At 43.0% G+C, this 14111-nt stretch overlaps 1 protein-coding gene across 4 annotated transcripts in view; it reads right to left on the bottom strand.

Annotated features, from left to right (window-relative positions):
• The window catches only part of BICDL1 (BICD family like cargo adaptor 1), a 117447-nt gene extending 111175 nt beyond the window's left edge, over positions 1–6272 (bottom strand). For all 4 annotated transcript variants that reach the window (XR_013175624.1, XM_077159990.1, XM_077159992.1 and 1 more), the window contains exon 1: positions 5844–6272. Coding sequence is in view for 3 of the 4 variants with exons in the window: in XM_077159990.1 (XP_077016105.1) it covers positions 5844–6272 (429 nt within the window). In the remaining variant the exon portion in view is untranslated. The remainder of the gene's footprint in view (positions 1–5843) is intronic.
• Between the last annotated feature and the right edge of the window lie 7839 nt (positions 6273–14111).

The raw sequence follows: 14111 nt of genomic DNA, 5'->3' as shown, positions 1-14111 counted from the left end.
ACACGGCATCATCTGCTAGCGTACTCTCCTGGCTTCTGGTTTCATGAAGCTCCCCGGGAGGCATTCCCCTTCTTCATCTCCAAAGGTTGCTGGCTGGTGGACTCTGCTTCATGGTACTGCAGCATTCTCTGCTCTCTCTGAGTCTCTCATTCTCCAAAATGTTTCCTCTTTTATAGGACTTCAGAAACTAATCAAGACCCACTCAGATGGGTGGAGACATGTCATCCCCTAATCCAGTTTAACAACCATTCTTAACTAAATCTCATCAACCAGGGAGATGATCCCATCACAGTCCCAAATACACAGCATTGAATAGAGACTATTCTACCTTTAAGAAATGGGATCCATATTAAAACATGACTTTTCTTAGGGGGCATACTTCCTTTCAAACCAGCACATTCCACCCTCTGGCCCCTAAAAAAGACATGTTTTTCCCATATACAAATATATTAACTTCATAACAATATCAGAAACCTTAAACCTTTCAGTAGCAATACAATGAAGTACAAAATTGGAGACAGTATAAAATCTCATCAAGTCAGTTACAGGCATGGTCTGTCCTAAGGCAAAATTCTCTCCATTTACTCTGGACCTTTGAAAACTCATGACAAGTTATTTGCTGCCAACATACAAAGAAGGAACATTCACAGGATACATAGACACATTTCCATAGGGAGGAAGGAACACAGGGGTCACCGGACCCATACAGTTTCGAAAACCTGCAGGGCAAAGTCCATTAGATTTCAAAGTCTGAGAGTCATTTATCCTCAGGGCTTTAGAAAGTGGCAGTCCCACCCTTTCCAAATGCCTACGCCTGCCTCTCTCTGAAGGTAACCTTGGGGGATATTGGGGAGACCACCTTTCTCTCGGCTCCACCCTCTCCAAGCATTGGGGCCGCACCCGGGCTCTCTGCCATCTCCGGGGCACACGCTCAACCCCTCCATGTGGTGGCAGCCAGGCTCTCCCCAAACCCCAAGGAACGTGCTTCACTCTCTCCAAGACCTGAGGCGGCATGACTCTCCCACTGCAATGAGGTGGAAGGCCCATTCTCTGCCTTTGGGGCAAACTCACCCTCTCCACGGGCTTGGGTGGGCCCACTCTCCTGGCCCAAGGCTTCTTGACTTCAGACCTCAGCCTCCACGGTTTTGCCTCTGAAGTTATTTTTCCTCCAATGTGTCCCTTCTCTGAACCCCTCAGTCCAGACTGGCAGCGGCTCAGTTTATACAGGTCCCACAGCACTCTCGTTGGCTTTCTATGCAGTAGCCTTGGATCATGCCCATCAGACATAAGGAGTTTCCACAAATCTTTCCTGGATAACTCCATGTCCGATCCTGACTTTCTCTGAAATGGCTGGCTAGTTCCACATTTGGTTAAATCCACACTATACTCTGTAGTCTCCCTTTCTGTAGGCCCAGAATTTTCCGGGACCTCAATTTCTGGTTTCTTTTTACTCAAGAGTTCAGTTTTCAGCTTATCTCTTTCCTGTCGCATTTCACTATAAGCTGCAAGGAGAAACCAGACTGCACTTTCAACATTTAATTTGGAGATCTCTTCTGCTAAATATCCAAGTTCATGGCTTTTAAAATCTGCCTTCCAGCCAATACCATTAGTCAACTTTGCCAGATTATCTGCCATTTTAAAACAAGGATCACCTTCCTTCCAGTTTTCAATAACACGTGCCTCATTTCTTTCTAAAACCTCATCAGAGGTATCTTTAGAGTCCACATTTCTACCAACAGTCTCTCCAAAGCATTCTAGGCCTTCTCTATCAAGCTTTTCACAACTCTTCCAGAATCTTCCCCATATCCATTTAAAAAGCCGTTCCAACATGTTTGGCATTTGCAAACTGCAGCAGCAGCACCCCACTCTCGGTACCAAAATCTGTTCTAGTTTGCTAACTGCCAGAATGCAATATACCAGATATGGAATGGCTTTTCAAAAGGGGAATTTAATGAGTTGCTAGTTTACAGATCTAAGGCCGAGAAAATGTCCCAATTAAAACAAGTCTATAGAAATGTCCAATCAAAGGCATCCGGGGAAAGATACCTTGGTTCAAGAAGGCCGATGAAGTTCAGGGTTTCTCTCTCATCTGTAAAGGCACATGGCGAACGCAGTCAGGGCTTCTCTCTCAGCTGGAAGGGCACATGGCAGACACGGCATCATCTGCTAGCGTACTCTCCTGGCTTCTGGTTTCATGAAGCTCCCCGGGAGGCATTCCCCTTCTTCATCTCCAAAGGTTGCTGGCTGGTGGACTCTGCTTCATGGTACTGCAGCATTCTCTGCTCTCTCTGAGTCTCTCATTCTCCAAAATGTTTCCTCTTTTATAGGACTTCAGAAACTAATCAAGACCCACTCAGATGGGTGGAGACATGTCATCCCCTAATCCAGTTTAACAACCATTCTTAACTAAATCTCATCAACCAGGGAGATGATCCCATCACAGTCCCAAACACACAGCATTGAATAGAGACTATTCTACCTTTAAGAAATGGGATCCATATTAAAACATGACTTTTCTTAGGGGGCATACTTCCTTTCAAACCAGCACAGAGGGGGAAACTGGATGCAAGGTCTATGGGAACTCTGCATTAACATCTTTTCAATTTTTCTGTAAATCTAAAATTATTCTGAAAAATAAAGTCCAAATAAACTACAAAAAACAAAAGTTAGCTTTCGTTAAAATCTTTAGCTTACCTAAAGTAGGCCTTTACAGAAATGGATTTCTGCAAAGGAACAAAAAGCAATACCATTCTCATAAGTTTAGGACATGGTTGAAAAATATAAAGAAAAAGTACAGTTCTTTAAGTAGACCAAGTATTGAATGCAAATCTACTAATGATTCCCATCACATACTCACTTTCACCATAATTTTTGCCCTCTTAAAAAAAAAAAAGGTGATTTTTTTAAAAGAGTCCTGAGAATTGGTCTAGGAAAGGATGGAGAAAATATATTTGAGGGAGAAAATGACCTCTACAGAAACAGTTAATTTACTCTCAGCTGGCAATGGGAAAAAAATGGGGATCTGGGAAATAAAAGTAATTATTAAAATATAGAAATATAAATATATATTAAACCCTGAAGAAAACAAGTATAAATGCAAGTTAATATTTTAGTTTATATTCTGGGGTAAAAACTAAAGACCTGGCTGGATGTAAGTTTAAAAGCAAAAGGGCTAATTGTAGATATAGAAGAAATAAGATTTAAGCATATGGAAATCTGATTCAGTGAATGACTAATAAAATACAAAATAGTCAATTCATGGATAAAAAATACATTTTAAAAAACTAAATCTAATCTTCATTTTAATTCTGAGAGATGTAAATCTAAAAAACTTCTACGTTAGCCTTTTAGGGCATTAAAGTCTTTAAGAGGAAGTATATGTCTTTAACGATACTGTAGTGTAGGATCTAGTACTTGATGTTTTAAATGACAAAATAGAGAATCTTGGGTTTGGCACACAGAACTGGAAATATTCAATACTAACTAATGAATGGGTCAATAAGATCTTGAAAACAGCTTGTTGTCCTTAAGTTAGAAAGGTGCCAATTTTAAAACAAAGTAAGAGAATAGATGGGACTAAAATAAAAGTGGTTCCATTATATAATAGTCAAACTCCACTGCTCTCTCAGAATCCACTTTGGTGTTTATCTTTCAAATCGACCTGTGAAAAGATGTGCTTGACTCCTCTGGCTAACAGTTTGTGGGAAATTATAAATTCACCTTAAAGTAAGCGCTGGTTTCCTACTCTCAAACATTCAATTTAATTGAAAATGTAGTAGTGGGAACTTTAGAAGTATTTTGTCTAAGCAAACATTCTAAAACCTAGGCTACGATATATTGCGGGGAAAGCACACTCACAGGTGTCAAATGAAGTAATCCCCTGTTAATCAGGTTTATTATGTCCATATTAACACTAAAAAAAAAAAACTAACAAGTAACCAATGGCAATATCTTCTTAAGATATTTTTAAGTGTACTTTTTTTAATTTTAAATTTCTTATGCTAATTTTCAAAGATATCCTAAAGAGAATAGTATAACTGAACACCCGTGTACCCATCACTCAGGTTCAACAATGACTGATATTTGGCCTTTAAAAAATAAACTTTTAACAACAGAATTTATATGCTGATCTGTAGAACTGTGAGGATTAAAAAAAAACAGTTTAAGCACTTTAAACTATCTTATCTTTGTTCATCAAGTAATAATAAAAAGTCAAAGGAAATTTATTCTTTTACAACAGAACCTTCTTGTTACAGTAGAATTCTGAAATCTTTTTCCTTTGTTGAAGAAATGTATAAAGGCTTCACATGGAGCCCAGGATGTGTAATCGCACACTCAGTATTACTATGAAATCTATCACTAATCAAATTGACTGATATGATGTTCCTTTCAAGTTATCTGTCTCTTCAATCAAGTCCCTCACTGAAGGAATTTGAAATCACAAGTATAAATCTCTGCAGTAGTACTTCTTTATAGTCATGTAATTGAATATCTTTTTTTAAAAAAAAAGACACCCTTTTATTTCTAGACCTCTACTTCAAGTGAAAACTAAACAATTCAATTCACTGGGTTGCTTTTTGGCAGTCTACCTACAAGTCTCACAAAACACTTTTCAGAGACATATCTCAGGAGTTCATCAACTGGCAGACCTAGTTAATAGGCCAACTGAATTACAGGGCACTCACTGGTTTCCTTTTTTCCCTCTGATTTACTTTTGGTATGTTGTAGGACTACAGGCACATTTAAACCTTACTGTAGAAAAGTTTCTGAATCTGCATTCTGACTGTTCAACCAGAAGTAGTGGAACCAGTCCAGGGTCAATTTCAGACCTTTTATAAGGACTGTACTATTCTCTTGTTGCAAATAAAAATGGAAAGAACTGGTCACAACCACAGCAGGCAACAACAGTAAATGCACAGGCTGAAAAAGGTAAGCTGTCTCTACTACCATAGCGCCCCCTCCCCATTTTTTAAATAAATCTTTCTAATTCTGTACCACATTCAAGGTGCTTTTATAATTAAGGCCAGGAAAAAAAAAAAGGCATAGTTCCAAAAGACTGTGGCCCAGAGAACTGACTGAAATATTACATACTTTGAGAGGTATTTATAACAGTAAAGTAATATGGTTCTCATATATTGCATGTGGCCATCCAAATGCATATCTGAGACCCAGAGCACAGTAAAGTACCCTTCAAATATGCACAAATGCACAAGGCCCAAATTAAAGCTACTACCCGTGGTCACATGTTGAGCCCTGGCATGTATGCTCGCCTGACTTCTGCAGTGAAACCACATTTCCTAATCCCTAAGTATTTGAAGGCTATATAAAGCTCCTTTAGGGGCACTTGTTTCTCACAACTCTGAGCTGCCAGGAAGTTAAGACAAGGGCATCTGGAGGCCTTAACACCAAAACTGGAAAGCTTTAGGCTAAAACCCCGATTAGAGATGAACTACTTCTTTGAAAACCTGGAGCATATTTTAAATGCTCCTCAACTTTACCATTTTCTCTGTGTACAGACATCACCTCAATGCTGTATAAATTAGTCATACTGTAAGCTCTATTTTAGATACTGTGTACTGTACATATATAGAACGGTCCTCAGCGGCTAGAGCTGTGCACGGACCCACTTGCCTCAGCAAGGTGGGAAAGCCGGGTGGATTCAATGGATGCCCTGGTCTAACAATCCGAAGCTCCCCACCCTCCTCTCCATCCAGGCGGTTTTATCCAAATAGGGTGGATGAGGAAGGGGGAGAGGGAGTATGAGTGGGCCCCCAAAGGCGCCCAAGGCTGGAGTGTGGCTGGGCTCCTCCCCTTCTCCCACCCATCCTGGAGGGGGTCCTCACCTCCAGCTTGTCGGTCAGCTCCTTGTGCATCTGCTCGTACTGCCGGCTCATATCCTGGTTCCTCTCGAGCAGCGCCTTGCCCAGCCTGGCCGCCAACACCAGATCCTTCTCTTTCTGCCTGATCACCGATAGCAGCTCGGGATCCTGGGCGGGCGGCGGCTGAGGTCCGGCCCCTTCGGTCGGAGGCCCGGGCTCGGCCTGAGGATGCTCCCCGGGGTCGGACGGCCGGTCCCCGGCCGCCAGCAGCGCCAGCTCCTCTTCTAACGCCAGTTCCAGCTCCCCGGCACCCCCGGGGAAGGAGATGAGGGCGGCGGCAGCTGGACTCCCTACTGCGTCCCCGGCCGCGGCGGGAAGCTCCATACAGCAGGCGCTGTCCGGCTCGGCGGGTGCTGAAGCGCGGCCGGCCAAGCCCAGGCAAAAGGCGGACATGGCCCGCGCGCGCGGAGCCCGCAGCGGTGCGGCCCGGCCGGCGCGCGCCAGGCTGCAGGGGGGAGGGGCCCCGCCTCGCCACCCCGCGCCTCGCCTCGCGCCGCGGCACGCGTCCCCCGGGTCTCCGCGAGTCTTGGGCGCGGCGCGCGCCGGCCCGTCCCTCCCCCGCGCTGGCGGCACGCACCCCTCCCCCCGCCGCCGGGCTCAGCGGCTCGGCGCGCGCCGGGGAGAAGGACCGGGGTGGGAAGCGAAGGGTGAGGAAGGGAAGACCGAAGGACTCGAAGCGAAACGGAAGGTTGCGAGCAGAAACGCACGCTGCCGCTGCCGAGTTTTCAGCCGCCCTGTTGCTGCCGCCGCCGGCGGGGCAGCGCCTTACGGGGCGGGCTGCACTCCGCTGTCGCTGCGACGCTCGCTGCTGCTGCTGCCGGCGGCCGCCCTCTGCAGCCGCGCTCCATGTCCTTCGGCTCGGCGGCAGCCCCAGCAGCAGCGGCGGCGGTGACGGCTGCTGCAGAGGCCGAGGCGGCGGCACCACATCGCGCACCCCGCAGCCGGGCGAACTCCTTCCTGCCTTCCCCGGCTCCTCCCGCTCACCGGGCCGGCCGCACCCGCCCTAGGCTTCCGGCCTCGTCCCCTTTCCCCACCCCTTGCCGGCGCCTGACGCGCGCGGGCACCTGTTCGCCGCGCCCGCGCGGCCTTCGCCGGCCCGCGGGTCTCCTCAGAGGCGCCCAGGTGGCGCCGGCGGCCTTAACCCCTGCGCCGCCTCACGCCGGGGACTGCTGCGCGCGCTGCCTGCGCAGGCTGGAGGCGCATGGCTAACGGTCCCACCGGCCCCGCCCTCAATCTCGCGCCCACCTCCGGCGGAGGCCCCGCCCCCAGCGCGCTCACCTCGGCGTGGCGCCCCGCCCCTGGCCTCGCGCTCACCTCACAGCGCAGTTCCGCCCCTAAGCTCGCTCTCACTTGACGGCTGCGACGCGCGTCAGGAGTCCCGGGGGTCGTGTCGCCGCTTCCTGGGCGGATTGTGGGCCGAGGGATCTGGGGACAGTGTTCCCAGACAGGTGGCCAGCGCCCTAGAGGGAGGCTCGCAGTCACAGAATCTAGATCTGGGCCCCCCAGGAGCGCTAAGCAGTCGGAAGAGGGCACCCTAGAGTGCAGTCGAAGGAGGAAAGACTGAAAACTCGACATCTTAATGATGATGACTCAGGGATATGAGGGGCCAGTGCTTCGGAGGTCAACAGCCCCTAGTGAAAGAGGCTAAAAAAAAGTGGAGAAAAATTTAAAAAAAAAAAGACGGCTCACAGATGAAGCAAAGACTCTCCCTAATAGTAACTGCCGTTTATTGGGCACCTAATCTGTGCCGTGTCCTGTGGTAAGTGCTTTATATGCATGGTCGTAATTAATCCTCACAAGAACCTTATAAAGTAAGCACTGTCTTGCGTCTCATTTTAGAGAAGAAAATGGAAGCCTGGAAAGATGGAATCATCTGCCCAGGGCATCCAGGCAGATTTACTCCAGGGTTCCCGTGTAAAGCATCGTATGTGAGAAGTCTTGAGGAAATTAAATGGTAATTTGTCCGTGACTAGGGTGGACCGCTTTCTGTAGTGGTCAAAAGGAGGTTTTGAAAGCCTACTGGGTGAATTCCAGTTAAATCAATCAGTTCTTGCTCTAACCTCATCAGCGATGCTCTGGCTCTATTTTCAGAAACAATCCCAACCTGAAGCTAGAATTGGCCTTTTTTGTGTCTTTTCCTCTTGGATGGCAGCCAGTTTTTCAGTTAGAGCCTACCTGGTTTCTTTTCATCCCTGTGGGATGGAAATTTCAGGAAATTTCATCCCCAAGACACCGAAATGGGTCAGACGGTTTCTCATGGCTTTTATTCCTTGTTAAATTCAGAACCTAAACGATATTCAGATATTTACATCACTTTCAACCCTTTGACTAAAGTGGAGAACCTGAAAATTCCTGAGCCTCAAGACAGGGGCTTTGTTCACTTGTTGATTGAAAAGGAAAAGAAGATAGAGGGGTTCCCACATCTGTTATTAGAACTAGATCTCTGCAGTTGACCATGGTACCACTCCAGCAATGGAATGTCCTAGCACTTTCTTATGCTCCTCCTGAGCAGAAATTGTGGGCCCGTGGTAAGATCCAATTGCAGCTCCTTTTTTTTGTCAATTTTGGATCACAAAAAGACACATTTCTCCCTAATCTATTTATAGAGTTGCATATCAAGAGCAAAAGGGACTCCTAATCAAAAGAAGTTTCACCTACTTATTTTTCTTTGATGCAGCTATGTGGCCTATCTTTCAAAAAAAGGACTTGGGTTTACCTTACTTGAGTTCAACAATCTTAACCTGTTAGATTCAGCTATTATAGCAAGAATGAACTATTACGGTGCTGACTCAACCTCTTAAGGATCCTTCTCACTGCCCAACATTATTAGGAATGTCATTTTAAAGTGCGGATTTGACCGTAAGCACTAACCTTGCTATGCTGGTCAGAGGAGACCAGGCCAAGTTTAAACAACTATTTAGAACAGTTTTTTAAAAAGAACTTTTTGCTACTCTCTTAAAAATGATTGAGAACCTCAAAAACCTTTAGTTTAGATGTTATTTATCATACCAAAAATTAAAATTTTTTCTAAAAGTTTATCATTCATTTAAATATGCTTACAATAAGCCAATTACATATTAACTTCACCAATGTATTATATGAAAAAGAACTACATTTTCCCAACCCTAAAAAACTGAGCGAGAAGAGTGGTATGTTTTACACTTTTTTGCAAATTTCTTTAATGTCTGGCTTAATAGATGGAAACTGAATTCCTTTATCATCTGCTTCTCCATTCAATCTGTAGTGATATGTTGTTTTGATTGAAATATATGAAGAAAATCTGGCCTCACAAAGGTAAGTAGAAAAAGAGGAATCTTTTAATGACATTTTCAGATCATTGTGGATATTCTTCTTTGATATCACATAAAAGCTTGACAAGTGATAGTTTTTGCAAGGTGGAATCTGAAATCTATTGAACAATATGCAACTTTGAATGGAATTTTACTAATGTATAATTCTGTAATACTGTTTATTGGTCATTTGGGAAAATATTTGTCCATTGAGTTATGCAGATCTTCTAAATGTGGTCATGTGTCATTATACAAAAACAAAAAAATTTCATTAGTATCACTGCCAATCTCCTTAGAAAGTCTGTAAGCATTGGGAAGCTATCCAGATGACTGAGGCAGGTATAAGTTTTTGAAAATTCTGACTTTCACTTGAAAGTGCTAACCTTATCTTTGGTAGCAATATCATCAGTTATTTTCCTTGAAGTCAGAAAATGTTTGTCAAATACTCAAATCTTAGTATCATGATTTGACAGTTATACTTTCAAGTACAAGTGGTGTTTCATGTAAAACATGGGTAGTCAGCTCAGGACCCAATGGTATAAGTACTTATCCTCATGATAACCATTGTACTTGTAGCAGCAGAGCTTTAGGGGTACTCTCTGTCCTGCCACATAGAATATTAAAAAGACATACCTCAAGAGTTGGATTTAATAAAAGTAATACTTTTGACTGCTTCATCAGGGATCTTCTTAAGTGAAACTGGATTTCTTTTCTTTTCCTTTTTTTTGTTTCCTGTGAGTGCATGTGAGTGAAGAATATTATGGTTCCCAGTACAGCTTGGTGCCCCTGCCTTGATTCAGGCAAAGTATCACCAATGTTATCCACCATTGCTTTTGCACTGTCAGTGCAAATGTCAGTGCAGCAAAAAATGAAAATTGTATTAAGCAGTCAGTATGATTATGAAATTAGGCTGACAATTATCAGGAAAAGTAGAAGTGCTGTCATTGCGATTATTGTGAACATAGTTTTTACTTCATAGACCCACCCCCACCCCACCCAAAGTACTTGGGGAACCCCAGGAATTGGTGAACTAACTTTGAGAACCACTGATTTAGAGCTATTCGAGACTAATAGGTCTGCCTTGAGCTGAGCAGAATTAACAACTACCTACCTACATGGTAATTAATGCCAAGATTTAAAACTCTCAAAAAAAGTTCTGAAAGTGCTCAGGATTCTAAGAAACTTCTTCTTTTGTGTATTCTGCTTAGACCATATTTGCTGGTTTGAAAGGAAGTATGCCCCCTAGAAAAGCCATGTTTTAATCAAAATATCATTTCATAAAGGAAGAATAATCTCTGTTCAATACTGTATGTTTGAAACTGTAATCAGATCATCTCCCTGGATGATGGGATTTAGTCAAGAGTGGTTGTTAAGCTGGATCTTGATTGGTTTATTGGAGTCCTATAAAAGAGGAGATATTTTGGAGAATGAGAGATTCAGAGAGAGCAGAGCAGAATGAGAAGCCACAAGAAACAGAGAGTCCACCAGCCAGTGACCTTTGGGGATGAAGAAGGAAAACATCTCCCAGGGAGCTTCATGAAACAGGAAGCCAGGAGAAGAAGCTAGCAGATGATGCCTTTCTCGCCATGTGCCCTTCCACCTGAGAGAGAAACCATGGCTGTGTTCACTGTGTGCCTTCTTGGATGAGAGAGAGAGGCCCTGAACTTCATCGGCCTTCTTGAACCAAGTTATCTTTCCCTGGATGCCTTAGATTGGACATTTCTATAGACTTGCTTTAATTGGGACATTTTCTCGGCCTTAGAACTGTAAACTAGCAACTCATTAAATTCTCCTTTTTAAAAAGCCATTCTGTTTCTGGTATATTGCATTCTGGCAGCTAGCAAACTAGAACACCATACTAGAATAGTAATAGCTAAAATGTATTTAGCATTATGTTCTTTAAGTAGTTTATATGATATTATGCTCATTTAATCCTCACCATAACTATAATGCTAGTAGGTAACACCAATATATACTTCTATATATTGATTCCATGATGCTAATGTTTTAGATCTAAAGTGCCTGCTTTTAGTTATTATGCCTCACTTCACATTTTTATCATTTATATATTCCTTTCAGTTATATTTACATTAATGTTAGTTTTGATACCTGGATATTCCAGTGGTTTTGGCTGTGATCCATCTTAACATATCATAGGTAGATTTCCACAGAAATGCTGTTAAGCTACTAAGGGATAAGGCATGACATTTTCCTTCTGAGAAATCCTGATTGTCTTTCTAAATATGACATCACTTATAGAATTTTACCAACTTGTTTATTTTTATTAACATTTTCATCTGTAAGAACTGGAAAGTGTAAATGACAAAACATTTTCAAGAAAATATTTTTTTGAGAAGTCAAGTGTTGAAGAAACACGAGGAGCTGGTAAAACGTGATAAAAGCAGTACTGTGTTTGATATTTTCATTTGGCAATTACAAGTATGTGCTTTTTTTTAGGTTTTGTGTTTTATTTATGAACTAGTCATGAAACATAGAAGTCTCAAAAAAAAATCAGTTCTAAAAGTGTTACTCAAAACCTTTTTGTATTTTTCAGAAATGAGTTAGTTAAAAATTCCCAAAATGTGGTGTGATTACTCTTGGTAGTTCTCAACTTGTTTTTAGGGAGAAAATATTGACTCTAGCAGCTGGTGTTCACCAGCATCAGTCTCCAGCAGATACTCTGCTCTGTCTGGTGTGGGGGTACCTTCTCAGCTATCCATCATGTTGCCTCCAGCTCACTAAGCTGATCCCTTGCCTAAACTGTAGCAGCCCCTCCCATGTCTCCATTCACACCTTGAGAGCTCCCTCATATCTCCCTTCGCCCCTCCTGGTGTCCTCTCCTGGGCCTTGACCCCTACCCTGTACTCCCTTTCATTCCTCCCCAAATCACCATTCTGCCTGAATTCCCACCTGCAACCTCTATTTCCTCACCCAACCGTCTTCTCATTTGTCTCAGTGCCTGGTGCTCTTTACTTAGTAAAAGTCTCATCTTGTCCCTACCCCTTGACATACAGTATGAAGCTCAGACTCCCCCTCTCCCAGCTTCTATCACTTCCCACCACTAACCCTGGCCAACTTTTCTTTCCCAGGTAAGAGCTCCCTCTCCTAAGCATTTGCCCAGCATTCCAGGTCCAGCTGCCTTTTACCTCGGCCCATTATTTCCTGACCACTGTTATTTTCAGCCCCAGACCCATTTTTCTCCATCCTGAGGCAGCATTTCCAGCTTTTCCTCTTAATGATCAAGAGGATGTACTCTGGAGCCGGACTGCCTGGGCTGGAATCTCAGCTCTGCCACTTATGAGCTGAGTGAACTTGGACATCTCTGCCTCAGTTTCTTCCTTTATAACATCAGGATAATAATGGTATTTGCCTAATAGGGTTGTGCTAAAGAAAAAGGGATGTCATATATTTAAAACACTGAAAACAGTGCCCAGCACATGGAAGGCACAATGTGGGTATCTGATGCATCTATCAAATAAATGAGCACAGATCTCTTACTCTGAGGCATGGTCTTTCCTACCTTTCCTATCTGTTTTCTTTTCCCTTACACACCTGTTTCCTTTTAAAATAAATTTATTTCAGTTAAAAATATATCAACCTATATAAAAATAGTTAATAATAGCACTGGGCATAGCAAAAATCATGATGGTGCAATGCAAATATCTAAAGTCTGGATATTGTGGAGTTACTGAGAGAGAGGCTGTGTTTGCAATATATTGAGGTTGAGAAACCCTGATCTAACAGATAGGCTTCTACAGTGTCTTAGGTCTGCCATTAACCAGCTGTCCACCTTTGGGCAAGGCACTTATTGTGCCTCATAAATATTATAAGAGGTTGTGCTGGTTGATCATCCCTAAATCTTCTTAACCTGTGGTTCTCAACTGGGGGTAATTTTGCCACCCCTTCTCTCAGGGACATTTGACAGTACCTGGAGACAGTTTTGGTAGTCACAGCTGGGAAGGGAGTGCTGCTGGTATCCAGTGGTTGAAGGTCAAGGATGCTGCTGAACATCCTATAATGCACAGGACAGCACCCGCACAACAAGAATTATCCAGGCCCAAGTGGTTGATAGGGCTGAGGTTGAGAAACCCTGATCTAACAGATAGTCTTCTACAATTTGACCATAGGGTTTTGTTACTTGAGAAACAGAGAAAAAAATAAATGGGCTATTCACAGGATATGTATGATGTGAGCCCAAGGGTGCTTTGACTGCTTTAAGGAATTCTCCTTTAGGAAACCAGCCCACAATAAATCCATACCACTCGAACAAACAAACAAATGAAAAACCTTCTGCTTTAGCCTGAGTTACTCCCAACGTTGAAGAAATTGGTTTCTACTCTCCCCCTCCCTGTTCTATTGATTTGGCTGTCTCCAGTGCCCAAACTTGTCAGAAGATGACTGTTTTATGCCCAAGAGTTGGCTATTTTTGGTTCTTCCAATGCCCACGTCTAAAAAGATTTGTGATTTAATTTTCAGTGTGTTCCCATTTTCCTGCTTATTTTCAGTATGTTCCCATTTTTCTGCTTCTTTCAATAATCTTGGCCCTAAACACACTGCTGATGTGTTTTGCTACGTATATTATTCAGCTGAAGCTATTTTTGGACAGTTCTTAGTTTTATTTCATTTCAGGAATTTGCCAAACATTTATTATGTCTTTTTCTTTCTATATCACATTCTGTTTTAATCTGTTGGCAGACAAGTTATTTATATCTATTAATACTGTTTATACTAACACTGTTTCTTAAGTGAATTTTTTTCCATTTCTTCCTGTATTTTTGTTTGTTAAGTTTCAGCACAGGATTGAACTGATTGTAGAATATTATATCATCCAGTTGTCAGGGCAACTGAAAACTTTTGCTAGTGAATAAGTCCAATGTTTTTAATTAATTTATTTATTTATTTTGTAGTATGTTATCATTGCTACTATTACAGTTCTCACTCT

This window comes from Tamandua tetradactyla, chromosome 5 (genome assembly GCF_023851605.1).
Source record: "Tamandua tetradactyla isolate mTamTet1 chromosome 5, mTamTet1.pri, whole genome shotgun sequence".
Taxonomy (NCBI): domain Eukaryota; kingdom Metazoa; phylum Chordata; class Mammalia; order Pilosa; family Myrmecophagidae; genus Tamandua; species Tamandua tetradactyla.
The sequence above is the reverse complement of the archived record's forward strand: the minus strand, read 5'-3'. Positions and strand labels throughout refer to the sequence as shown.